Source organism: Indicator indicator, chromosome 30, assembly GCF_027791375.1.
Source record: "Indicator indicator isolate 239-I01 chromosome 30, UM_Iind_1.1, whole genome shotgun sequence".
Taxonomy (NCBI): domain Eukaryota; kingdom Metazoa; phylum Chordata; class Aves; order Piciformes; family Indicatoridae; genus Indicator; species Indicator indicator.
Window position 1 is genome coordinate 13,481,177 of NC_072039.1, and position 27,480 is coordinate 13,508,656.

The 27,480-nt window shown below is 47.4% G+C and overlaps 1 protein-coding gene across 1 annotated transcript in view; it reads right to left on the reverse strand.

Moving 5' to 3' along the window:
* Nucleotides 1-4,495: 4,495 nt before the first annotated feature.
* ANKFY1 (ankyrin repeat and FYVE domain containing 1) overlaps nucleotides 4,496-27,480 on the reverse strand; it is a 30,478-nt gene continuing 7,493 nt past the window's right edge. The window contains exons 5-24 of the mRNA XM_054394246.1: nucleotides 26,138-26,287; nucleotides 24,487-24,652; nucleotides 22,169-22,373; nucleotides 21,311-21,379; nucleotides 20,429-20,628; nucleotides 19,915-20,012; nucleotides 18,793-19,012; nucleotides 17,488-17,586; nucleotides 15,882-16,035; nucleotides 14,909-15,077; nucleotides 12,411-12,529; nucleotides 11,933-12,089; nucleotides 10,820-11,020; nucleotides 9,378-9,554; nucleotides 8,378-8,525; nucleotides 8,080-8,170; nucleotides 7,394-7,518; nucleotides 6,933-7,079; nucleotides 5,937-6,027; nucleotides 4,496-5,286 (exon numbers count right to left, since the gene is read on the reverse strand). Coding sequence (XP_054250221.1) covers nucleotides 5,154-5,286; nucleotides 5,937-6,027; nucleotides 6,933-7,079; nucleotides 7,394-7,518; nucleotides 8,080-8,170; nucleotides 8,378-8,525; nucleotides 9,378-9,554; nucleotides 10,820-11,020; nucleotides 11,933-12,089; nucleotides 12,411-12,529; nucleotides 14,909-15,077; nucleotides 15,882-16,035; nucleotides 17,488-17,586; nucleotides 18,793-19,012; nucleotides 19,915-20,012; nucleotides 20,429-20,628; nucleotides 21,311-21,379; nucleotides 22,169-22,373; nucleotides 24,487-24,652; nucleotides 26,138-26,287 — 2,919 coding nt within the window. The 3' untranslated portion in view covers nucleotides 4,496-5,153. The remainder of the gene's footprint in view (nucleotides 5,287-5,936; nucleotides 6,028-6,932; nucleotides 7,080-7,393; nucleotides 7,519-8,079; nucleotides 8,171-8,377; nucleotides 8,526-9,377; nucleotides 9,555-10,819; nucleotides 11,021-11,932; nucleotides 12,090-12,410; nucleotides 12,530-14,908; nucleotides 15,078-15,881; nucleotides 16,036-17,487; nucleotides 17,587-18,792; nucleotides 19,013-19,914; nucleotides 20,013-20,428; nucleotides 20,629-21,310; nucleotides 21,380-22,168; nucleotides 22,374-24,486; nucleotides 24,653-26,137; nucleotides 26,288-27,480) is intronic.

Genomic DNA, 27,480 nt, shown 5'->3' on the forward strand with positions numbered 1-27,480 from the left:
AGATAGGGAGGAGAACCTCCCTCGATCTGCTGGCCACACTTTTCATAATGCACCCCAGGATCCCACTGGCCTTCATGGCCACAAGGGCACATTGCTGACCCATGCATATCTTGTCCACCAGGACTCCCAGGTCCTTCTCTATGGGGCTGTTCTCCAGCAGATCACCTCCCAGGCTGTACTGTTTATTTATTCCCACATGTAGGACTCTGCAGTTATCTGCATCCAGTCTAACCCCCTGAAAGCAGGGCATCTACAGCAGCTTGGCCAGGATCAGTGTCCAGGTGGCTTTGGAAGGTCTGAGAAGGAGACTCCACAACCTCTCTGGGCAGGCTGCTCCAGGCCTCCAGCACCCTCCCACCGAACAACTTTCTTCTCCTCTTGAGGTGGAACCTCCAGGGTTCCAGGCTGTGCCCACTGCCCCTTGTGCTGTCCCTGGGCACCACTGACAAGAGTCTGGCCCAAGCCTCTTGCCCCCCCCCCAGGTTTTTTAGCTCTTACTGAGCATTGCTCAGATCCCTTCTGGGGCTGCTCTTCTCCAAGCTCAACAGCTCCAGGAGTCTCAGCCTTTCCTCACAGAGATGCTACAACCCCCTCAGCCTAGTCCTAGCCTCTGTTCAACTCTCTTCACCAACCCAGGTGTCACCCTGTCACTTGCTTTTGGAGACCTTTTTAACAAAAGCTTGCAGTTAGAGATCAAACCACCCCCTCATGCCACTGGCAGGTGCCTTTCCAATTGCCTTTTTATGCTGTGTAAAAGCTGCACAATATTGCAGGTGATTAAATACTGCAAGAAGCAGTTTGAAGGGACAAGTCAGTGTCAGAAGTTGGAGTCCTAGTCAAGTTGTACCAGCTTTCATCTTGTAACACTTAAGCAGTTTGCAGATGGTGCTGAAATGCTGAGGGGGATGATCCTAAGAGCTACACAGAAATCAAAGCAGCTGCTGCAGGAATGCAGCATGGGGTAGTGCTGCCTGACCTTAGCCAGGAAAGCAACTGACAGCTCACTGCTGAGGTCAGAAGTTTGTCTTGCAGTAGGAATAGGTCATCTATTAAAGCAAACATGGAGACTCCCTCACTGACGTGAAGTGCTCCAACATTATCCTCTTTCTGCTCCGGTTCAAAAGCTCAGCTGGATTTCCCTGTGGTGGAAAAGGCTGGAGAGACAGCAATGACAGGCAGGAGTCAGGGTAGCAGGGAGCTCTTCACTGAGACTCAACCTCCATCTGTGCTTCAGGAAGTGTTACCAGTAAAAGACTAACAGCACAATCTCATCAGGACCTCCTCGTTGGTTTTACTATTGCACTGGAGCTTCCCCTTCCCTGAAGTAGAGCTAGGGCAGCTCTTTGCTGTAGGCCAGGCTGCCCCCAGCAGTGGGGTGCTGCTGAGCCTTTTCACTGGAACTGAGAACCAGTGTGCTCTGTGAGCCCAGGCTGCAGGAAGCCAGGATTGTTTTGTAAGAATCACTGTAGATGTGGCTTGTGTAAGGCAGTACAGGTGGTTTATGGAATGTAACAGAATAAACCAGAAGAGTAGAGCTTATCAATGGCTGCAGCAGTTCCACCACACTAAAGTGGATACCTGTAATCATCTCACAACAAGGAATGAAGCTGTCATGCCCAACTGAATAGCACACCCCTGGTTTTCCTTGGGGCCTGTGAAGGAGGAGAGCGTGCAGAGGGGCAGCTGGCTGCCAGGAGAGACTTGAACAAGCTTCCAGCTCACTGCAGTGTCTGGTTATAGCATTTTATTACAAGTAGAATTGTTACACAAAGGGGTGGAGGTTGGAAAAATACATTTGTACAAGGACTGCAGAGAAACAGTGCAGAGACAAAGCCTTTGTTCTAAGACTTCCTTTTCTATTTCACAGAGGGCAGTAGAAGGTTGTTATTTTTGTCATTCACACAAGCTTTCATTTCCCCAGAGCTGAATTTGCTGCAGCACGCCACTCTGCTGCCTGCAGGAAGGAGAGGACTTGCCTATTACCATTAGAGCTACAAAGTCTCCAGCCCTGGCCTCCCCCATTGTTACAGGTCCATGCCCAAGCACTACCTGAAGCTGCACAAGCCACGGGTCTCTAGCACAGCAAGTCATTAAGGCATGTGTCAGCTTCCAGCCAGCAGCTTGCTGTGCTGTTAGTCCCTTCTACACCAACATCCTCAGTGATGTGAAGCAGCAGATCTGCAGCTACCCCAGGCTTAAGCCAGACATGTGCTTGTGAACAGTGCAGAAGAAATCTGATCTCCACGAAAAGCTCCAGTGTGAGCCACCACATGCTTCCCACAGAAGTGCCTGAAGCCTGTTTGCCAGCATCACTTCCCAGGGACAGAAGTTTGCTCTCCATTGTTCAAGGCTTAGCAGACTTGAGTGTCCAGTAAACATCACTAAGGACAACAGGGGGTAAAGGGTGGGTCTGGTCACTACTGTAGGGTGCTACAAAAAGGAGAGCAGTTGTTCCCAAACCCAGAAATGTGTTGACCATCACTACCTCACTAGGTGCCTCCATTTACATTTGCAACCTCAGACATGTCCCCAAAATCTGAGGGCTGGGAGTTCAGAGCAGTGCTAAGCAGAATGCCTGAAGAACTGAGCCCCACCAGCTGGGCAGGGCCAGCCCCTTCAGTGGAACTAGAAGACAACTAAGGTGGGGTTTGGCTCCAGTTATGAGCTCTTCCCTTTTCTTGAACTCTGGCAGAAAGCTGTTTACTCAGCAGGAAGGAAACTAACCTCAAAGGCACTTTAAAACGACCAAATTTGCTGAATTTAATTGCTTTAAGTGCAATGAACACTTCAGGCTGTACATGAGGTCATCAACCTCAGCTTCCCTTTCAGACCAGTGAGCAAGCTGGTACAGCATTGGCTGTGCAGGGCATGGCACTCTCCTCCTCTTGGCCAGAGTCTCAGGCAGTTACAGTTATCCTGCTTTTGAAAAGAGCAACTAGCCAGCCACAAAGGAAATCACCATTCAGTGCAGCTGCATTTCCACCAGATCTACATTTTCCACCACTGAAAAGGTTGCTAACTCAGTACTGAGCTCCCTGTTCTCTTGCCCCTTCCAGAAGTCACTGAAAGATGTTTCAGTGCTTCAGCATTGACATTGTGGAGTTTTCCAGTTGAGCTGAAGCCCAGAGCCTGTGGCCTTAGTAGAACATTAATCTGCCACCACCTGTCAGCTTTGAGCACACACTCACCACTCCACAGCACTGCAGCTCCAAAACAAGAAGGAACCAGAATCTTACACCAAGGGATACCCCAGAGCCAAGACTCCTTTCACCAAGTACACTCACTGCCAGAGGCTTGCAGCCAGCACTACTGAGACAGCAGACAGCAAGGGACTGCAAGTATAGCGTTTTCTGTCATGTTTCACACAAACCCCCAAGCTTTAGGTTGCAGTTCAGACCATTGTTTTTCCATTTTGTTCAGCTAGAACATCATATTAGAGACACACCCTAGCATTAGTAACTGTTCCAGAGACCAGCTGTGTTACCCAGGGCATTGTTGGGACATGACAGCAACAGACATTGGACAGTGAGGCCAATTTGTATCGGTGCCCATTCTCTAGTGTTAGAAGGGTGACACTCCAGTCACAATATATCTGTAGCGGAAGATCAAAGTGCAGATCAAGTGAGACCTGATGTGAAAATCCTTGCGCAAATGTCAGCAGTTACACCCTCTCCCATCCTTTGCTTCTACAACTTTGAGAAACACCTCAAGCAAGTCTCCCTTAGAAGCAGCAGCCTGGTTTATCACCCCTCTTACCCTGTGAGGCTGACAAGCCACTGTGCCAAGCAGGGGAATGTATCACCAACCTGTCCACGTTGAACAGGAGATAACAGTCCTTAAATAAATGCAGAGCAGTTCAGCAGCAGAAATGAGGAATGCCAAGCTGAGTCCAAGCTAGGTTTATCCCCTGGGATGGAGCCAGCCTTACCATGCCATGTAGTTTTATGTACACATCTTTCCTGACTGAAGCCTATGCTCACAAAATCATTACCTTGTCTACCAGCAGAGTACTTCCCTGTTCTCTAGCAAGGTGGTGGTGGATCTGTCACAGATTCAGCATGTTTAACAGTACAACCAGCCTGCAGCTTCACCCAAGTGCCTGGCACTGCATTGCCAGTTCAGAAGCCTTCCTTCAAGGCCAGAGGCTCCCTGTTAACAGAAAGCCTTCAAGTACAACCTCACTCACCAGCAATCCTGCTGAAAATGGACCCATATTTAATGTCTATAGAGGTGCAGCACAATCTACACTGGCAGGTTACTGACCAGAGTCAGAGCCACAGGAAAGTGCTGCTCTCCCTCAGGGGACTGATAATGCACTTCAGCATTTATTGCTACATTGAGTGAACCAACTTCACCAGCTGTAGTGCTTGTGCACTCAAGCCTTTCAGCACACTCCAGTTTGGTCATACAAGGAAGGACTAGTGTGCTGGAGAACAGCAAGGTAGACTTTGACAGCTCTAGCAGAGCTACAGCCTAGCTTGAGCATTCACTGGCTACAAACAATCCTGCACTTCTCTTGAACATGCTAAAGCTAATGAGACATTTACTGAGGAGGTATCAAGATGTGGATCTGCAATTCTGACTCCTTTGCATGAGCTGGTGGAAAGCTTTCTGGTTTAAGGCCACAATTCTGGAGTTATGCTTAGAACTGCCCCCAGGCTGAAGAGTGCCTTGACATGTACAGTAGTCTAGCTTCAAAAGGAGTCTTTTCTACAGCAAGGGAACATTTCTCTGAGACAAATCAGACACATACCTGGTTACCCTGCAGCTTAATGCCATCTCTAAGCAGCCTGAAAACCACAAGACTTGGAGCTGCTCAGTGCAAAGCACCACATTTAAGGACAAACCTATTTGATGTCTATTCCAATATCAGCCTGAACAGTTTTAGCTTCCATACTCCACTATGACTAGAAGAGGGTCTAAAATTCTTTTGTCATTTAGTTTTGAGGATCCACTGGAACTCCTAGTAAAGTCCATCACAGCCCAATACATTTACAATGTCATTTATGCCTGAATATATCATAACAGGGTTTTTAATGAGTTCAGCCTATTGCAGATGAGATGTATAGGCCTCCTCTTCCCTATCCAGAGGGCTTGTAAGCAGAGCTGCTGTCAGGAGCACTGACCAGGAATCCCTTCACCTCCAGACCATACTAGGAGACTCCTCCCAGAGTCAGGACATCAAAGCAGATGTTGCAAACTCGAACTGGCTTGTTCAGATCAAATTTTATGATAGGAATTTCCTTTGTTGAGCACTTATGGCAGAGCAGGCGTCCACAGTGTCGGCTGGGGACAGAAGAAGGGTGGGAGAGAAGCAAGTTCAGAGTGAACAGCAGGGTTTGTTGTCTGAGTCCCAATCAGTGGCAGCAGCACTAATGAGGCAGAGCACAGTGGGAATGCTGCACTTCCTTTGCATCTTCTGACCTCTTAATGTAATACTGAATACTAATGCCAAGAACACGCTGCTTCTGCACTGGTCAGTCACCTGCACCCACCTCAGCTGATGTGTCTCTAGGACACCCTCTAACCCAGCCCAACCACCCTTTAACCCAGCACATTGTAGGGAAGTTCAGACTGGTTCAGGAAAGGCAGCTTGTGTCCATGTAAGAGCAGCTCCTGTCAGCATCCTTGCCCTAAGCTCCACAGTGGCTGCCCAAACCTGTCACCTCACTACTGAAAGCAGCATCTAAATGCTCTGCTTCACCACTGGAACTTTGATCTGACTCCTCACTTCCAACACATCAAGATACCAAGTGCACAAACTGCTTACTATACAATGTTAGAGCACAAGTTACTGCTCAGGGCCAGGGGAGAACGTTTTGGCTGGGTTCCTGGTTCCATACCCAAGTTAACAAAGAGGTTTCCTAAAGCACCTGAAGGAACCAGCCTACCTACATCTGGGAGAGAATCCTGAAGGACAGCAAGATGTCAATTACCAGTGATGCTTCCTTGTTGTGACTCCAAATTTGGTAGTGCATTCATAGCAGTTGGAGCCATCACACCAGGGAGGTTCTTTTGTCAGCATATCTGTTAAGAGGCAAGAATGTACAGGCAAAACGGCTCAGACACCCTGAGTGCACTAACAACAAGGAGGCTTTTTCCAGCAGAATTGATTTAAACCACTCCAGCAGCAGCTGCAGTCCTGTCTGAAGGTGATGCAGAGCTGCTTTCACCAACACGTATCCACAGCAACCAGACAGCACCAGAAGCTGGTCTCTTCTCACATGCAACAAGTGACAGGACAAGAGGAAATAGCCTCAGGTTGTACTGAGGGAGATTCAGGTTGGATATTAGGAAAAAAAATTCTTCCCAGCAAGGGTTCCCAGGCACTGGCACAGGCTGCTCAGGGAGTCCCTGTCCCTGGAGATGTTTAAAGCTGCATGGATGTGGTGCTGAGGGACCTGGTTCAGTGGCAGTGGCTTAGGAGCAGTGATGGCATTGTGAGCTCTGGGTGACCAGCTGGACTTGATCTCAAGAGTCTCAACCTCAACAGCTCTATGATTCCAAGTTAAAAAACACTATCTAGGTTTGAAGCTACATTAAACTATGACACCAGCCAGGAGTCTCCATGCCCACCCTTCCAGAACATGTTTCAGGCTGACAGGTCTGTACTGGGCAACTTGAAGTGTTAAGAAGATTAACATTTCTGCTCCCCATTTCAAATTGAATGTTCAGGAGTTCAACAGCTACTGAACTATGCAGGTCTGCAATTACTGTGGTGCAAGTCAGATGTCATACAGTCAGTTGTTTGGGTTGGAAAAGACCTCTAGGCCAACCATCAACCCAAGTCCACTGTGGCCATTAAACCATGTCCCCAAGCGCCACACCCACACAGTTCTTGAACTCCTCAGCTGTCCACAGTTCTTTCCTGCACTAAAAGCATCTCAGAAGCATAAGCTAAAAACTTCCCACCTATAGCAGGTAGCACTCACCCAGCAGCCTGAAGAGAAGCTGTTTTGTAGCAACTTGGTAGTTGAAGATGTTGACTCCTTGATTGTTGTTGACTCCGAGCCTTGCCCCAGCTCTCACTATTGCCCGACACAGGTTGGCATTTCCCTTCATGTAAGCCAACAGCAGCACTGGGAAAGAAAAGCCAGACACTGCTGCTAGCACAGAGGAGGGGCTGGGTTAACACTGGGTACAGAGCAGGATCTTGGTTAGCTTTCTGAATAATCACAGACTGGTTTGGGTTGGAATGGATCTTTAAAGGTCCCTCCAGTCCAACCCTCTGCAGTGAGCAAGGACACTGCAGCTGCAGCAGGTTGCTCAGACCTCAGAACATTTGCATCTTCCTGTGTTTAACACACTGCCACTTGCTGCAGCTTTAAAAGTGACATCTCATGAATGTGGCTTGAGGAGGTTTCCAGTATAATAGATGCTGAATGTCACCTACCTGTGTTTCCTTCAGCATCAGGTTTGTCTAGAGGGTATTCTGGCATACACTCCAGGAAGAGGTCACAGATGGCTGCTGCGTTATCCTTCCCATATTGTCCCAAAACATGCATTGGTGACTGGCCTCTGGGGAAGAGAGTTTGGTTTCTTGATCAAAGTCTGCTTGATGCTCCAGTTCCTCATCCAACTCTCCTTGGTTCAGACCTGAACAGTGCTACACCCAGGTAACTCAGTACCTCACACTCAACTGCCTCCTTCAACTTAACACCCCTAATCTTCAGTTTAGACAACTTCCCTACGGTCAGTGTAGAAACAGTACAGCCCAAGCCAGATCTTTAGGCTTCATCTAGTCATAGAATCACAGAATGGTTTGGGGTGAAAGGGACCTTAAAGATCATCCAGTTCCAGCCCCCTGCCATGGGCAGGGACACCTCCCACCAGCCCAGGTTGCTCAAGGCCTCATCCAACCTGGCCTTGAACACCTCCAGGGAGGGGATATCCACTGCCTCCCTGGGCAACCTATTCCTGTGGGGCATTCCTAGAGCCCCTTCAGGTACTGGAAGGCTGCTCTAAGGTCTCCCTGGAGTCTTCTCCAGACTGAAGTCTCAGCTCTCCCAGCCTGTTGTACCAGCACATATTTTACCACAGCTTGAGGTTCCTTCAGCCTGTTAGGACCATGGTCATTACCTAATGTTGAAGGCTTCTGCATCCACGTTGCACTCTGTGAGCAGGACCCGGATATTGTTTAATCGGCCATGCATCACTGCCAGGTGAAGAGCTGAAAAGGATGAGAGAAGCTTCAAGAATCTAAGCAAATGTCAGCAGTAATTACAGCTGATAAAATTAAGCACCCCTTCCCATCTCCCCATATTCCCTCTCCAAAACTATTTTGGCTAGCTTTGATTTCTTGGATTTTCATTCTCACCTCTGAAGAGTGAGCCTGTTGGCTCTCTCTGCCATGAGGAGACAGCATTAACAGACCTACCATTATTGCCATTTTCATCCACAGCTGCAAAGTCTACTCCATTCTCCAGGAGGACTGAACAAATTGTGGGCAGATCTTGCTGGGCTGCTAAGTGCAGAGCAGTCTGACGATGCTTAGTCAGTTCATTCACCTGGGCACCTGCAAGCAGCTGTCAAGACGCAAGAAGGAATACGTTCAGAGGTGTTCTCAGGGCCATTAGCCAACAGCTTATTTCTGTCTGTGAATGAAGCACATGAGACTGCACTGTACAGACACACTTCTGGGCCTCTAGCAGAAATAAAATGTTCTCGTTACTGAGCTGCTGCAGTCTGCATTCATGCTGACATCAGCAGCAAGTGCCAGAGCCCTGGAGCAGGTTGCCTAGAGGTTGTGGAGTCTCCTTCTCTGGAGAGATTCCAAAGCCACTCTGACATTGTCATCCTGGGCAGCCTGCTGTGGATGACCCTGCTTTGGCAAGGGACTTGGGAATGGATTGAAGCTAGAGAAGAGCAGATTTATTCAGGAGATGAGGAAGAAATTCTTGACAGTGAGGGTGGAGAGACACTGGAACAGGTTGTCCAGAGAGGCTGTGGATGTCCCCTCCCTGGAGGTATTCAAGGCCAGGCTGGATGAGGCCTTGAGCAACCTGGACTGGTGTGAGGTGTCCTTGCCTGTGGCAGGGGCTTGGAACTAGATGAGCTTTAAGGTCCCTTCCAACACATTCTATGATCCTCTCATGACTTAAGTAATTCCCAGAGGTCCCTTCCAACTCCCACCCATGCTGGAATTCTGTAAGGGTCTTCCTTTACAAGTAAGCCACACTACCTAGGGACTGCTGCCAAAGATGCTCATAAGAAGGCTACTGACAGCTCTAACAGTGCAAGCTGAGGGAGCCACCCACAAGCCTGAGCTATTTCAGAGAAGTTGTTCCACAGTGAGCTGACTTCTGCAGCCTGCAGACAGCATACATGAAGAGAGAATGTGCCTCTGAGCAGGGGAGAAGTAACTCTGCAGCCCATACCAGGTTCCGCACAATGATCTCTGAGCCAGCCTGCACAGCCAGGTGCAGAGGGGTGAGCTTGGAGGCATCCTGCACCCGGGAGTTGACATTGGCCTGGACACTGATCAGGAACAGCACGCTCTCAATGTCTGAGTTCTGCACAGCCACGTGAAGGAAGTTCCGGCCTTTGTTGTCAACCTGCGGCAGAAAGGAGATGAGGTCTGCAGGTTGTTCTGCAGGTGGGCACATTTTCACTTGTTCTACTTCAAGTGAACTGCAGAGTCCCTAAAGACTCATTTGATGGATGTGACCATCAGATAACTGAGAAATCAATCAGCTGCAAGTGCTTGCTCCAGCCTGCTCCATCTCTGCTTTATAACCTCATCGTGTCCTGACCACACACTGGAGAGTATTGACAGACAACAGGTCAGCAGCTGTTGTAGTAAGTACTGGGGCAGCAGTTAATGACCAGTTCAGTTACAGGAAACAAACTGGAATCAGGCAGATCACAGTGGAGAAGCTGGATGCAATCCTGCCACATGGATAGTGTCTTCACTGCCTCCACACCCAGTGTGTGCTGCTGTTAATCTCTGCCTTGCTGCTGATGTTAAAGCATCTTCAGAACTACCTGCCTTTGTAACTATGTTCTAGGTCTATTTCAAAAGCTCATTAAGCACTCAAATACATTATTAATAATTACACTTATGCAGGGTAGGACAACAGCTCCTGAAGACCTACAGGAAGGCTGCAGAGGAACTTCTGGTAAGAGTGTCTAGCAACAGGACAAGGGGGAATGGTTTGAAGCTGAGGGAGAGCAGAGTTAGACTGGAGCTGAGGAAGAAGTTCTTCAGTATGAGGGTGGTAGGACTTTGGAACAGGCTGCCCAGAGTGACTGCAGATGCCCCTCCCTGGAGGTTTTCAAGGCCAGGTTGCATGAGGCCTTGAGCCTTCCTAGTTTCAGAATCATCCCTGCCCATGGCAGGGGCACTGGAATAAATGATCTGATGTCCCTTCCAGCCTAAGTGATTCTGTGGTTCCTGCCTGAGTGTCACAGGAGCATGAAGATACATGTGGAGGTTTTGGAGTTCAGCAGTGCAGCAGAACATCTATTGCTCAGTTATTTGAGGTCAGGGTTTGTTTTTTATGGCTTTAGGAAAGCTAGCTCAGATTCCTTCTGACTCTAACAGGAGTTGAGTTAGAACTTCCTCCTTCCATGCACATGCCTGTCCCTGATTTAGTGCTGGCAGGATGAGGTGAGGTTTGATGCAACACAGGCTATTGCAGTTCCTTACTCCATGCACATCTGCAGCTTCCCAGGAACTCCTGCCACAGGGATCTGGTTTCTGGCAGATGTCACTGCACCATAAAGCCACAAGAGGGGAGCAGAATTTGCTTGTGGAACACCTGTTGCCACAGATTGGTGCAGTAAGGGAACCAGCATGTTCTGAGCACTCCCAGCTTACCTGCTCAGCAGCTCCTGGTTCCCTCTTTAGAATTGCTTCAGCTGCTTTGTTGTTTTTGTAGGTCATGGCACAGGCAAAGGGAGTCATCCCTTGCCTGTCACGGGCATTCAGCTTAATGTCTGGGTGGGAAATCATCAGCTGAATGATAACATTATGTTGGTTGCTAATGGCAACATGGATTGGAGTCCTTCCTTCTGCATCCTAGGAGGAAACCAGGAAGTTTATTTGAAGATTTAATAGTACACAAAATCCTTCCCCAGGTCTGAAGGGTTGAGGACACTTCAATTTAGTTCTATGACATAAAGACAGCTAGGACAGCAAACAGCTGCAGTGGGAGCTCAACACTGGAGTGTCAAGGAAGCAAACTGGGATTTTTTTTTTTCTCCCAATAGCTTGACCTCAGTCTTGTGCAGGACAGCTCAGAGTAACATTTCCCATCTAGTCAGACGTTTGGGGGTCAGAGATGAGTTCAAACAAGTGCAGTCAATTTAAACAGGGTGTTTAATCACCAGGCAGCAGTTTACTGCCCTAACTGCTGTCATTCATTTTGATGCCACTTCCACAGCAGCAGCAGCACCTAGAAACGCTGTGCACCCATTTCTTTTGTTGCTGTTTGTCAAGCTTCTGGTAAGGATTACTGTGTGATGAAAACCGAAGTAACTCATCCTTACATCACCTCAGCTTACTCAGTAACTCAAGACATTTCCCAAACATCCTTGCAAAAGACAATCTTCTGGATTTTCAGCTAGTGCTGATCTAATGATTAACTGCAGCAGAACACAGCCCTGCTCCTGCCTTTCATTCACGCTAGAGACAGAAGAGTTTAATCTCAATCATTACATCAGAAAACTAAGACTGGAAGCAGCTTTCTGCATCACTTTCCTCGGGTATAGCTTCCTGATGGGTTCATCATGCAGGCAGATAAGCACTAGATCTGGTTCCAAGGGACAGGGAAGAAAGCAGCAGCCCAGCCAGTCCCTGCACTGGCTCAGCCACAACAGGATAGTCTTTTTCCCCCATCAAGCAAAATACACAGCCCAGAGGAATTTTTGTTTACAAACAGCACAGGCAAAGAACCAATTTCAAAATAAACTCTGCAGTTCCTCTGCATACCTGAGCATTGACGTTAGCACCAAACTCCAGAAGGAACTGGATCACCTCTTCCAGCCCCCAGCAGGCTGCCAAGTGCAGAGGTGTCTGTCCATCGTGGGCTTCCTCTTCTCCTTCTCCATTTGGGCCTGGCTTCCTGGGACTATTCACATCACAACCACTGAAACAAACAAAACATGGTCCACTTACCCCAGCTAATCCTGACTAAAACCCTTACAAATACAGGTCAGGAAAAGGTTTACAAGAGCTGATCCAGAACTGCTGACACATTCTACAAGAGCACAAGTTCCTGGTTTCAGTTTGACTCCTACCATCACAATGTGAATGCAATGTAACAGAATGGGTCTTTCACATCAGTCAGATTTCTAGAAATGCCATCCCTCCCCAAAGCCCTACCAAAACAGAGACCAGTCCCAGGCTGAAAACAACCCAGTTCATGCACACATTGCTGGCACAAGGCAAGACTGGTGGAGGGGCTGACCTGCGAATAAGAAAGCAGGCAATTTGCTCACTGTTCTCATCGATGGCTCTATGAAGAAGGGTTTGGAAACAGCCACTTGGTCCTGGCCCCCAACAGGTTGAATCACAGCCATGCCTGACCTGGAAGGAGAAGCACAATGAAGCTGTGACTTTTGTAGGGTTTTTTTTGTATATTTGTTTTGGGGTTTGGTGGTTTTTTTATTTGTTGTTGGGTTTTTGTGTTTTGGGTGGGTTTTTTTCTTATGTCTCCAGCAGGCTCCTGATGCCTTACATAGGCCTTGCCTAATGCCTTTCAAACAATACCCTGAGACATAGAATTTGAAATGCTTTGCTTATTCCTGAAATTCAGTGACTGTCACAGGATGCTACTTTAGTGTCTTCTGGACCAATGCTTCATTGGCTCACTATTAGCAAGTGTTTACTAACAACTCAGATACTGCCCCATTTACTCTGGACAGCCTCAAGCCAGTCTGGCCAACAGCTACCTCATTTCAATAACAAGCACCTAGAGGAGGTAAGTAGCCTCAGACAACGTTGCCTTTGAGGGCCTGGATCATTTACCTGCTTTCTGTACATTGCGCTGAACAGAGTTTGTTCAGGACCTGGACTTCCCATATTTCATAGAATCATAGAACAGGCTGGGTTGGAAGGGACCTTAAGGTTCTACCCACCTGCCACCAGCCCAGGTTGCTCAAGGCATCATCCAGCCTGGCCTTGAACACTTCCACAGAAGTGGCATCCAGAACCTCCCTGGGCAACCTGTTCCAGTGTCTCCCCCTCCTCACTCTCAAGAATTTCTTCCTCATGTTCAGTCTCAATCTCCCCTCTCCCAGCTCAAAGCCATTGTCCCTCATCCTGTCACTCCTAGCCCTTGTCCAAAGTCCCTCCCCAGCTCTCCTGGGGATTCCAGTACTGGAATCTGTTTTGTACTACAGAACTTACTTGAAACAATATGGCACTTCAAGACTTAGCTCTACTCCTCCTTATAAGCTGTTTACAAGGTTTAGATAATCATTGGAGTCAGCACCAAAACCAAGGTTTCTTACTGAATGCCAGCACCAATGGTCCCCTACCAAGATTTCTCAAGCGATGAGCACAGCATTTGAAGAGACTGTAACTGGCTATCAGAGACAACTTTCAAATAACTTCACTGTGAAGGAGACATAAGGAGGTCTACTTGCATTTAAGACTACTGCTAGGTCACCTATGGCTGACAATAAGTAGCCTTTAAAGTCTTTAAAGGCCACCTTGATGGAACTTTGAGAGGGCTTGTGACAGGACAAAGGGGAATGGATTTTAGATGAAAGAGGGTGTGGCAGTTCAGGCTGGGTGCCTCCTGTTACTGCCACATGAGTAACACATCCAGTGTCCTGAATGTCCACCCAATAAGGTGGACACAGGAAACTGTATTTCTACCCATAAATCCTGCCCCCTATCAATCCATCTGCAAAGTCATTCTCTTCCTCTTTCTTCCCTCTCTGCCCCCGTGGGAGATGCTCTCTTATCGGGTAATGCCGGGGGAGTATCCTCTTGGCCTCTTAGGCTTGTCTAGGCCTAATGCCAGGAGGAGAATGGAGGTGGGGGCAGTCTCAGACCTGGCCAGCCTAAGACTAGCCTAGTGGGGGGGGGGGGTTTGAAGAAAGAGCCCTGGGGGTTTGTGTATACCCTCAGGTGGGGTGAAGGGAAAAGCTGGAAGTCTTTGGGTGTTATGTAAGGGACTCTGTATGCTTTGGGATGTTCTTGTCACTATGCTTTGTAGTTTTTTGTAGTTTCACCAATTGCCTTTCCATTTAAACTCTCCATCACTCTCCAATCCGTTTGTGTGAGTGTCATTCTTTTGTCCCTCTCTGGGCAAGAGATGATCTGTCTGGCCTCAAACCAGTACAGAAGGGAGATTGAGAGTGGAGATTAGGAAGAAATTCTTTAGAGTAGGGTGTGGGGAGCCACTGGAACAGGTTGCTCAGGGACACTGTGGATGCTCCCTCCCTGAAGGTGTTCAAGGCCAGGCCAGATGAGCTTTGAGCAACCTGGGCTGGTGGGAGGTGTCCCTGCTCATGGCAGGGGGTTGGAACTGGATGAACTTTAGGATGCTTTCCAATCACAACCATTCTGGGACTCTATGAATGAAAACAAGCCCGTGCTCTGAAGTATACAGATGAGTGGTTGCTTTCACTCAAGCAGATGGGCACTACACTGGTCTGGGATGCAACAGACTGGTGTTTTCAGTAGGTCCTTACTCCTGTCAGGAGCAGGCCTCCAGACAGCACATTCTGTATTTATTACTGTGCCTGAAAGATATTTGGCTGTACAGACTGTAGTGTTTGTGAAAGATTCCCCAAAAGAAAGGAACTAGTGGTAAAGAAAACCCTCTAGAAATTAGGCAGTGGTGGAGGAGTGCTCTGTTCTTTTCATACGTTGAGCCTGGGTTTGCTGCTGAGCCCTTGGCTGCCAGCAAGCTGTACAAATGTGAGAGTAAATGGAGTCAAGTGAGAGTCTTACCAGAGTTGATGCAATATCTTCCAGGTTATTTTCTAAGGCCAGCCATAAAGGAGGATTTCCTTTCTCATCTGGCACAGACATGTCTGCTCCCCTGGTGCAGATGGCATCAACCACGAGTGGGAGCTGGTTCTTTATGGCCAGCTGCAGGGCAGTCTCTCCATCCTGCGTTCTGCAACAGGTACAGTTGGAAGTGTTACCACTGCATTAGCACTTTGGGCCTCATTACAGCCAAGAACTCTGTCTTCCTGGGGATACTTTCACTGTGGTAAGATCAGATCTTGTTTCATCACAGCTCTGGGTTTTACCTTTCTTTTCCCCCTTCCCTTTAGCAGCAAGAGAAGCATGACAGAGTTGTTAGCCCAGACACAGCCATTTAACTGAACAGTTCCTGCAAAGCCTGCCTGCTGCCACAGAAGCAAACAGCCTCATCTGTACTGTGCTAACAGTTCAGCAAGTCACAAACATCACTGTTACAAACCTGCAGTTAATCAGCAGCATTAGGCAGTTTGTACCCATGTCATTCAATTTCCAAGGCAGTCTGTCAGTCACACAGGCAGCCAAATGTTTTGTTGAGTCTAGTATCAACTTGTTCAAGAGATACTCAGGAGACAAGTTTTCTTGGGATCTTGCTGCTAGAGCTGCAGCTGATTAGTTTAGATGGTACAAAACATGCAGCTCCAACAAGCTGGAAGGCAAACAGGACTACAGAAATTGAGTGCCATGCCTGTAGGACTTGAGTCTGTTAGAAGATTCCATTCTACCTAGAATTAAGTGGCACCTCCTCTTAGGCCCCAAGGGATCCTACCAGTGGAGCTATATAGAGGTCCAGGTTCCCATATGCAATGCCTCAGCCATACAGCACCAAATGCACAGCTATACATAAACAAAACCAATTTCAAGCTGTTGCACAAAGGCTGCCATCACTACTTGCTCCTAGAGAGCCAGCTGAGTGTGGCACCAGCTAAGACCTTACCTGACATTGATATCTGCCTGGTGTTCCAGCAGGAAGAGTGCACTCTTGCTGTCCTGTCTCTGTATGGCCATGTGGAGCAGAGTCTGTCCGTCCGACATGGTATCGTTGATGGACGCCCCTGAGCCCAGCAGCTGAGCTGCTATCGTGTGCATGCCTGAGGAGGAAGAGCTCATTAGGGCTGGGCCTGCAGCTCTGAGAAACACAGGCAGTGAAGGACAGTGATGCATTAAGCTCCATTTGCACTAATGATAGTGCCAGTGCCTAGTGAAGATTTACTTGCATCAGCTAAACCTCCTCCTGTATTTACTTACAGGCTTGCTGAGTCCTTTTGGTCTTGCTTGAGGACACGAGTTATGGTCTGGTACAGAGCAGACCCTAAAGTTCTGCCAACCTGAGTGTACTGGAGGTCTCCTTAACCACAGCTCACCTACTCCTTCACACACTTCAGCCTCCTGTCCAACAAACGTGGCAATGATTACTGCCATCTACAACTACCTGAAGGATGGTTGCAGCCAGGTGGGAGTTGGTCTCTTTTCCCAGGCAACTAGTGACAGAACGAGAGGACACAGTCTCAAGCTGTGCCAGGGGAGGTTTGGGCTGGATGTGAGGAAGAAATTTTTCCCAGAAAGAAATTTGCCATGGGAATGTGCTGCCCACGGAGGTGGTAGAGTCACCGTCCCTGGAAGTGTTTAAAATTAGAGTGTCATGGTTTAGTTGATTAGATGGTGTTGGGTGATAGGTTGGATTTGATCTCAAAGGTCTTTTCCAAACTGGTTAATTTTGTGATTCTGTGTAACTTTGGGATTACTTTCATAAGTTACTCCCTTCAGCATTGCTGAATTAGATGCCCAGCTTGTTCCTTCTGTATCTCAGAAGCAGATAAGGGCAATGGCAAAGGGAAAGCTGCATTTCAGTTTCCTGTCATGGGGAGGTGAAAAGCCTGGACAGTTGATGTGTTTGTTACAGACGTAACATCCAGCACTCCTGCACAGAGCAGCACCAAGCACTGCATCATCTCTACAGCCCACAGGATGTCCCCCAGACAGTTGCTGCTTCCAGCTCAGTAGGACCATACTTAAAGTGATTCAGTAGTAACCACACCACTTCTTTTGTCAGTGTCCTGATACCGCTGAAACGTCACCTGGCTGCAAACAAATGGGTTTGCTTTTCCTCAAAACCATTCACCTCCACATTTTGGGCAAGAAAACCTCTTCTGAATCATTTTAAGTCACATTCGCATGGAAAGCCACCTGAAGTAGCTCACCTCTCCTCAAGAAGGTATTGCTGCATTAATCAGCACCTAGAGGAGTTAACCATGGACAGCCAGAGTGATCTGATATGAGAACCACCAGGCAGTTCACAGTGGACCAACTCCAGACCTGCAAGTACAGTTGTGGGCAAGAGTTTAAGTCAGACTTCTAGTCCTGCAGCTTGCAATCAGCAAGTCCACACTGTTGTAGAAGCTGAAAAATCATCTAAAGCTCTCCTTGACAGCTTCTCAGTAGCAGCACAAGCCAGAGCATAAGCACTGTTGCTTGCCTTTAAAAGTTTATCCACATCACAGCTTCCATCTCTTTGTATGTTCCCATCTTGTTCTGATGCATACCTGTCCAAAGAGCCAATCCCAGCACAGTCTGGTCTCTTGAGTCCTTCAGACTGAAGTCAGGAATGATTTGCAAATTGTTGGTTGCATGAAGAGCATTGGCTACACAAAAAAGCAGGAGGAGTTAGAGCATTCTTGTTTCATTTGCAGCTGCACACTAAAAGCCACCGGATCCCATTCCTCAGTAAGCAGGTCTCTTGGCAGTCAGACTGCAAGATCTAAGCTAAACACCTTGCTGAACAGCTGGGTTGGTTCAGGTAATTGCTGCCACTACTGCCTCATCTTAGTACTTGGACTAAAAACATGCCATTTTCTAGCCAAGAGGCTTAATCTGTCTCCCTTTCTACCTCCAAGTCCAATCAGTGGCATCTACAAAGCCCTGAGTGTGAAGAGATGAAGGGGTTCTGTGAGATGGTGGCAATATCTCAGCTTCCTGGGATGCAGAATGTTCTCAATTCACCTACTCCCTTCTAAATCCCCTCCCTTATGGAAGGGTACAAAACCAGCCTTGCTTCAGCTGTCAAACTCCCTTTCTGCTGCAATAAAGAAGTTGAACTTGTGGCATTTAATAAACCATCAAGTGCCACTGTTTCAGTACTTGAGTCTCAACTCTACAAAATGCTCTTACTGGAGGAGCTGAGGGATGCACAGCAAAGTACCTTTATCCCCACCTGATTCCAGTATTCACCTGAAGTGAGTTCTGAAGGGAGAGAAAGATTTGTTGCAAAGCTAGAAAGCAGCCTGGGGCTGAGTATTCTTATCTGTTATCTACAGTGGAGAATTTAAAAAGATGATGGGCAATTTAATTTCTAGCCTTAAGAAGCAGGTGATTTGAGTTCAAGACTATGTTCAGCCAGGGTTCTTAATTGCTCTACTTAATGTGCACAGGAAAAAAAGTTTCATTATTCATGGGAGACCTTAGAGTCTTCCAGTTCCTGAAGGGGGCTACAAGAAAGCTGGGGATGGACTTTTATAAGTGAGTAGAAGAGGGGAAATTGAGGTTGGAGAGGAGGAAGAAATTCTTAACAGTGAGGGTGGGGAAATACTGGAACAGGTTGCCCAGGGAGGTTGTGGATACCCCTTCCCTGGAGGTGTTCAAAGCCAGGCTGGTTATGGCCTTGAGCAACCTGAGCTAGTGGGAGGTGTCCCTGGGACCCATGGCAGGGGGCTGGAACTGGATGAGCTTTAAGGTGCCTTCCAGCCCAAACCATTCTATGATTCTATTAGCAGTTCACCAAAACAGCTTAGATGCCATCTTCACACTAACCCACTACAGCTTCCCTGCAGGCTGAACCAGGGGAACCCCACCTTTCTGCTCCAGGATGACTGAGACCACATCTGGGTGATTGTAAGCAATAGCCATGTGGAGGGGAGTTTGCAAGTAAACATTCTCTGTTGTTGAAGACATGTCCTTCTGCCCAAGAGCTGCTTCTGCTGTCTGGATGTTGGGATTGGCTCCTTGTTGCAAAAGTTCTGCTGTCAGGTTTGCGAGGCCATGCCTGCAGGCTGTGTGCAGTGGAGTTTCCCCCTTGAACAAATAGGGCACTGGGTTAGCAGCTCGAGACATGAAGACAAGTCACTTTTAAACTATTATGCCCACAAAAAAAGGAATGAAGAACTTAATTCCTAGTAGCTGAAGCACCTTAGGACTTTGTCTTAGTTTAGGTTTTAGAGTTGACAGAAAGATATTTTACCCTTCCCCAAAGGAATAAAATAAGAACACTCCTCATAGAATGGGAAATTTAAATGGAAATAATATTTTGCATTTACGTAAATAGTGTAAATATCTGTAAACACCCAAATTCACATCTCAGCTTACAACAACCTCATTAAGCCAAACACCTTCCAAGGAACCAGGCTTCAAAGCATCCCCCAGGCCTCCTACCATTCTTCCCTACCCCTACATGCTAAGCCAAATGGAACAGCTACCAAACCAGCTTTGGCAAGGCAAGGCCAAGCCAGGTTGGAGACCTCCCCGACACTGCAGGAGATAAAAGATCCATGCCGGGAAGGGAAAGAGGCAGAAAGGGCTGAACTGATGCAGGGCTTATGGGATAAAATAACAAATGATTACAATTTCCTGTGCCCATCTAGTCCTTTGGAGGAGTTTTCAACTCTATGGTTAAGACATCCAGTCTTTAACTCACAACAGACTTTCAAACTACATGAATTAACCTACAGTAAGGACTTCATGACATCAGGCACTGAGGGAAGTGTTAAAACCATGTTAACAACTGGTGGTGCTGCACGAACAGTGCCAGGATTACACGCAGTTGTCTGATCACCAGCATACATCTGAAGAGACAAAAGCTTCAGCAGGTGTTCCAACCTCCTCTAACACATGGTTAGCAATAAGAGACCTCTGCTACCTTCTTCCTGAAGAGACATAAGGGAACTTTCAGGCTACAGTCTAGAAGCTTCTGCTTTTACCCATTTGTTTTGGTGGTTGACTTTTGCTCCATGAGTTGCTAGGAAGAGAGAAGCTGCCTCGTTTCCTGCACCAGCTGCCCTCTGAAGCAAGCAGTTTCCTAGAGAAGAACCATGAACACCATTACAGTGCTGCCCCAGCCACACTCTGATGCTGTCCAGTGCTAGCACTTTCCCCACTACTTCACAACACTCACATGTGAAGCCCACAAGGAAAATCTTCCCTACTGATAGTCCCTTTGCCACACTGGGCTACTGTTTTGCAATTACACATATTGAAACTGTAAAGAGGACATTTGGACCTGGCAAGGAGCCTGGATTTTCTGTCACTTCCTGCATGTCACACAGCTTGGGACTGTCATTGTTCCAGCCCTGGGTAAAGCTACTACACACACTACCTACCATTCCTCCTGCAGCAAATATTGCTGTAACCTCATTCAGCTCCTCAGAGCAGCAAGCATTAAGCAATTCACTTCCAAGCCTTCCACCCTCACAGAAACATAAACCTCTGCTTTACCTGTCACTGTGTCTGGAGCATCTGTATTGCTGCCTCGTTGGATCAGTCTTGCTGCAAAGCTGTTCTCATCAAAGGAGGTTCCATTTACAACAGGGGCATCCTCAAAGGGGTTCACAGACTGGTCTGATGACACGGTGATATACTGAACTGCCAGCCACAGAGCTGTACTTCCTTCATGATCCTTCAGCTCCAAGTCTAGTCTAAAAAGAAGAGTTAATGTTCCCCACTTTATACCTTAAAACATGGTTCCTGAGCAGCTGTACAAGTTTCTCTGCTAGCTCACTGACAAGCTTTGCTTGCCGAGAAGTCTGCTGCAGCTCCAGTTACTTCAGAGAATTTGTGAGGGCTCTGAAACAGGCTAGAGTTAAGTTCACTGCTCCCAAGAGAAGCATTGCTCTGAGAGTAACTGTACTGTACTAGCAACAAAGAAGCAAACCCTCTTGTGGCAATCCTTGTACACAGTTCATTCAAATTCAGCTGAAGGATACTGAGTAAAATGAATTATTCTACTGCCTCACCCTAAGAAGCTGCCTATATTAGTTTGAAGCAGAACCCAAGCCAAAGTCAAAAGATATTCAGACATGTAAAATGTCTTCTCACTCCTTTTGGCTCCAATAACTGAAGTTAGTGCTGTATTTCACTCAGCCCTCTCAAAAACAGCAATGCAGTTTGCTTCCTCTTTCCAGGAGGGCAAAAAAATGTTACTTGGCTCCTGGCATTGTTGTGGCATCTGAAACTATGCAAAGCCTCTGAACTTTTGCATCCCAAGCATATTGCTTTGTGTTTGCTATCTCTAGGCAAGGAGGCAGAGAAGAGTTGTTACAGCATTGTCTCCATTGTAGAAAGTAACCCCTGGATTCTTAGCACTGAAGTGAGACTTACTGTTTGCACAGCAGAAGCTGACTGAAGACAGGTTCATTCCTGACCACAATTGATACATGCAGTGGGGTCCTGTCATTGAAGCAAAGTGGTTATATGAGTAATTAAGACTTGTTCCATGGTCACCAACATGCCCCTACAAATTTATGGGGTCACTCTCTTTCAGAAAAAGAGCACAAACACATCTTGAAAGAAAGTCCAACCCCTTCAGTGGACATGAGTCCAACCCCTTCAGTGGACATGAGTCCAACCCCTTCAGTGGACATGAGTCCAACCCCTTCAGTGGACATGAGTCCAACCCCTTCAGTGGACATGAGTCCAACCCCTTCAGTGGACATGAGTCCAACCCCTTCAGTGGACATGAGTCCAACCCCTTCAGTGGACATGAGTCCAACCCCTTCAGTGTAAAGACTTGGTCTGCTAGCTCCCCCACACACCCCGCTAGCGCCCCCCAGCACACACAGCTGTGCTTCTTGGCCAGCTCCACCTAACCTGTGAAGCAGTTTTGGGGCCCCACACCTCAGAACCTTGCAGAAACCATTTATCATCTTAATCAGCTCACTTGCTGGTCAGTGATGAAGGCAAGATGTGTGCCATGTGCCCCAGCACAGCTCACTCCAGTGCTCTCCAGCTGGCCTGTCTTGCTGGTGAGGACAGGATACCAGCCAGTCTGTGCAGCTTTCTGCTTCAGACCTACCCACAGGCCTCCAACTAGATTGAAGAATTTCTCTTTTCTACTTCCAGTATCAGCCATGCCTTGCTGACAGGCCTGAGTAGCAAGTCCTCAGTAGGCTGCATCTGATCACTGTAGTAAGATCTGCAGTTCAGCTGGCAGCAGACCTGCCTTCACCCAGTGTTTACCTTCCTTTGCTGTCTTGCATGTTTGGATTGGCTCCTGCCTGAAGGAGGGACTCTGCTATCTGTGCCATCTCTGCCATGACATCTGGCAAATGCTTCCTGGGGCTGCAGGATGCCACAAGGTGCAGAGGAGTCTCCTGGTCTCCCAAGGTAGCAGCATTCACACGGGCACCATTTTTAATGAGAAAGCTGGCAGCAAATTTATCTCCTTTTATGAAAAAAAATGAGGTTATTTATGCACCTCTGCTTCACATACCCTATGCATACAAGTCCCCAAAAATGGACACACACTGTTTTCCTCCAAGCCACACAATCATTCCAATCCCAATTGCCTGCTCTTAGACTAGTAACTTCAAGAACATTTTGCTGCAAAATCAGGATTAAAACGTCTTCTAACAGCCCCTGCAGAAAGGGACTCAAGTTCACATAGTCCTTTGTTACAGTGATACTGAGTTCGCCAATTCCTCCATCACGAGAAAGGCTTCACTGCTTCAGGGCACAACTGGACAAAGTATGAGACTAAACACAAGTAGGTTTTGAACAAGAGGTACCATGCCAGGGTAGCAGTCAAAGGTATGTAGCTGAAGTTAGTCCTTATCTGCTCAGTCTTGCCACAACCAAGCACAAACACAGCCTTTGCTCTTGGATATTTAAGACCACAGGTAAGGACTTCACCAGTGAGGAACCCCCATGCACAGCATTCCTAACAGCTTCTCACAAGAATTTGGACTTCAGTACATAAAGCCTTAGAGTTGAAACACCAATATGCAGAAAGTGACTTAAGGGTAACATGAATTCCCTTACACCAAGACAGCTTTGAAGAGACACTGACAGGGTGCTTGTCCTGAGCATGAGAGAACAAAGGAGGCTGTTTGCCTGGTGAAGCAATGCAGACTGCTGGATTCTCTCTACCAGCAAAAGAGCATTTAGGTTGTCCAGGGAGGTGGTGGAGTCCCCATCACCAGAGGCATTCCAGAAAAGTGTGGCCATGGCGGTGTTGGGTTGATGGTTCGATGATCTTAGAGGGCTTTTCCCACCAGAGCTAGTCTATGATTTTCTGACTTCCACATCCACCACTCCCCCAGTCTCCAGTGATCATAAGGAACAAAAATCCTGTGGCAAGCTGAGATACTCTGCTTTAGCTGCACTGCAGAACATGTGACAGTTACAGTGAGGAGTTCACTGCAGCTTTGGTTACTGAGAAGCAAGCATTCACTCAGAGCTCCAGCTCAGACTGAAAGCAGACATTAAAACTTGAGGACAAGTGCCAGGATTAAGCAGGAAGAGCAGCCTGCTGCAACCCCTCTAGTGCTTAACAGGGCTGCAGCCATCACAACACTGACCTATGCTGATGGTCTACTACTCCTGCTGCTGAAGTTTCACCCACAGGATCAGACACCAGCATTACCCTGGTTAGATACGTAGGAGATTAAAGGAAGAACTCAGGAGCTGCATTTTGAGATGACAAAGCTTAAATGAGTTCTGAGAGTCCAGAAACAAAGCTCTGCATTTGTAGCATTACAGCACCCCTGAGGTCCACTCACAGTTAAGGGTCCTGTGGTTCTCAGCTTTCTGAAACAGAGCTGCCAGAGATACCACTGCAGACAACTAGCAGCAAAAGGTGTTCACTACAGACTGCTACCTGACTTTGGCCACAGGCCAAGATGCTGCTGCCTTCAGAGTACTGTGGCCATGGCAACCACATCCTGCTGCGCTCCAGTTCTAAGATGCATTATCCATGCTAAGCGAGAGAACAGCTCAAGATAACCCTGTGGCTGTAACTCAGGCTCCACACTGGTAACTACACTACACAGCAGAGCTTTGAAGGTAATCAGACTGGCACAGAAGCACCTTGACATGCTCCTCATCTTCCAGTTTTTCCTTCCCTCAAGCTGCTCTCCAGTAGCAAGGACCCTTGCTTGTTAACTATAGGCATAAAGAAGCACTGCATCCAGCCCAGGTCTAGCAAAAAGCTTCATCTTCATCACTAGGCTGCCATGCTTGACTGCACCATGTCAGAAAGACACTGAGTTATCACAAGTGAATATTCCCAGTGTCTCCCTATGCTTATTCCTGCAGCAGACACTATGGGACTGCTTCTGGAAGTCGTGTAGGGAAAGCTGTGTCCACATATCCCAAATAAGAATTTAAGGGTGTGGGGTTTTTTTGTGTTTGTTTTTTTTTTAAAGACAAAATTCATCCTTGAGAGCAGTTTTCTACCTGAAGTGCCAGCTGTGAAGTGACACAGGAACAGAGTGTGGGATACATTCCCCACTGGGAACCACTGCAAGCTAACAAGGCTTCACATCCCATTTACTTACCCCTCTGGATGGCTTTATGTAAGAGACTCCAGCCTCTCTTGTCTGCCCTGTCTACATCAGCCTTGTGGTTGACCAACGTGGTTGCAATACCTTCCAATCTTTGGGCAAGGGCTAGATCCAAAGCAAGATCTCCATTGTGATCCAATTCGTTCAGCTTCCCAGGAAGCTACAAGACAAATTCAGCCCATTGACATTAGAGGTCAATGCTAACCAGCCTGTTCCAACTAGTCCATTATTAGACCTTCAGCTCAAATGCAAAGTGCAATGTGCTGTTTACCCAGGAAAGCAATCAGAAGACCAGCACCACCACATGCAAGCCTACCCAGAGGGCTATCTGGTGAGCAAACAGGAGTGCTGTTGACAAGGCTTCTTTCACCCCCAGGAAGCAAGCCCAGTATGCTCTATATGGGCTTGTTCAACATGGCACTAGCAAGAATTACTGAATTATTCCTTTAATATACCTTAAATCAAAACTGGATTAGCACCTAAGGATGATCAGGGGTCTGGAGAACCTCTCCTACAAAGACAGACTGAGGGAGCTGGGGTTGTTCAGCCTGGAGAAGAGAAGGCTCCAGGGAGACCTTAGAGCAGCCTTCCAGTAGCTGAAGGGGCTACAAGAAGGCTGCAGAGGGACAGTTTGCAAAGGCCTGCAGGGACAGGACAAGAGGCAGTGGTTTGAAATGAGAGCAGAGCAGACTTAGATTGGACATTAGGAACAATTTCTTCACTATGAGGGTGGTGGAACACCGGAACATGTTGCCCAGGGAGGTGGTTGAGGCCCCATCCCTGGAGATATTCAACAGACTGGACAAGGCTCTGAGCAACATGATCTAGTAAATGTTGTCCCTGCTCACTGCAGGGGGGGTTGGACTGGATGACCTTTGCAGGTCTCTTCCAATCCAAACCATTCTATGATACTAACTGCTGCTACAGTCCCAGCTTCCAATTGAATCTGAGAACGCTAAAAGGCCTAATTAAGTCATTCTGGATAATTATTAATTCTTCCTACCCCCTGATTGGGGGCCTATTATTTGCTGGTTTAGAGCACTCATCCCAGCGTCACAGACCTGTTATTTCAAACAGCCAGCAGAAGAGGAAAAGCTTTTGTTCAAAGAAATGGTGCTCACTGAACAGCCACGAAGCAGCAAAGTCACTGTTACAGCAGCCAGCTTTAAATGTGCAGAGCAACATCAGGGGTTGGATGTTATTACATGAGGGAATGGCTTTGAGCTGGAAGAGGGGAGATTAAGACTGGAGATGAGAAAGAAATTCTTGACAGTGAGGGTGGAGAGACACTGGAACAGGGAGGTTGTGAATGTCCCCTCCCTGAAGGTGTTCAAGGCCACGCTAGATGAGGCCTTGAGTAACCTGGGCTAGTGGGAGGTTTAGAACTGGATGATCTTTAAGGTCCCTTCCAACCCAAGCCATTCTGTGATTCTATGATGATCTGTTCCATACAAGATGTTTTAAAGGTGTTATGAATCATTTCTGAATTAAGATTTCTACAGAGAGGTCTCCATTACATACATAGAAGTGACAAACAAGTAAGGATCAGTGACAAAGAAATCAGTAACAAGGCTCAGCCTGGGAGCCAAACTTGTTATTTAAAACAACAAATTCTAGAGGCTAGGTTGAGTCAGTCTCATCCTACCTGTGAATCCATTTCAATGAGATATAGAAAGACCACATCTTCTCTCTGAACTTTAATAGCCTTGTGCAGCGGGTATTCTGTCTTGGACTTGAACATCTTGTACAACAACTGAGCACTCATGCTGCTGAAGTCTTCTTTACGCAAGTCATCCTGGAAGCAATTAGAAAGGGGTAAGCAACACTCCTGTCCTATCTATAAACAAGGCACTGCACACTGCAATCAAGTCAGTGGAAAGCTGCCTTTTCATAACACCACAGCAAGAACGAACAGTCCAAAAGAGCCTTTTAAAAAGCAGGAAGGAATATTCAGCAAGTTTCATATCTTACATTGCAGTGTCACCATCAGAAGTTTTGTTTTGTCTACAGATGCAAAAATCAGCATCCTACCAGACACTGCTGGAGGTGTGGACATGGCACTTCAGGACATAGTTTCATGGCCATGGTGTTGGGTTTGTAGTTGGACTGGATGATAGAGGTCTTTTCTAACCAAAACAACTCTAGTGTTGCCGTAGATCAACATCGAGTCTCTAAACTCCTCCTCTGCCTAGGCTCAAATCACAGGCTGGAATTTTCTGACAACACCACCTGCCACTCCTGAAGACTGACAATTCCACAGATCTCTGAAAAAACTGAGTAACAGTAGAACAAAAGCTTAAAGTACAAAGCCCTTAGGTTAGCACTCATTTCACTAAAACTCGTTTTGAGGTAGAACAGCGACAAAAGGAAGAACCAAAAGCAGTAGAGTGTTCAAATGGCTGACCTGCAGGTTCAAGACTTTATATACCCACAGATCAAATCAGTTCCCCCTCTGTGCCATTAGCCAAAGAAACATCCACATCTAGAACATGAAAATGGTTCTCCTGCTCCTCTACTCTGCCCTGGTGAGACCACACCTGGAATACTGTGTCCAGTTCTGAGCTCCCTAGTTCAAGTGAGACAGGGATCTGCTGGAGAGAGTCCAACAGCAGATTGGATGTGAGATATGAGGATGATGGACTGGAATATCTCTGCCATGAAGAAAGTCAGAGACACCTGGGGCTGCTTAGTCTGGAGAATAGAAGGCTGAGAGGGGACCTTATCAATGTCTGTAAATATCAAGGGGTGGGTGTCAGGATGAAGGGTCCAGGCTCTGGTGGTGCCCAGTGACAGGATAAGCAACAACAGGAAAAAGCTGAAATTCAGGAGGTTCCACCTCAAGAATAGGAGAAACTTTCCACTGGAGGGTCCTGGAACCTTGGATCAGGCTGCTTAGAGGTTGTAGAGTCTACTTCTCTGGAGACATTCAAGACTCACCTGGATGTGTTCCTGAGTGACTTGCCCTGGGTGATCCTGCTCTGGCAGCAG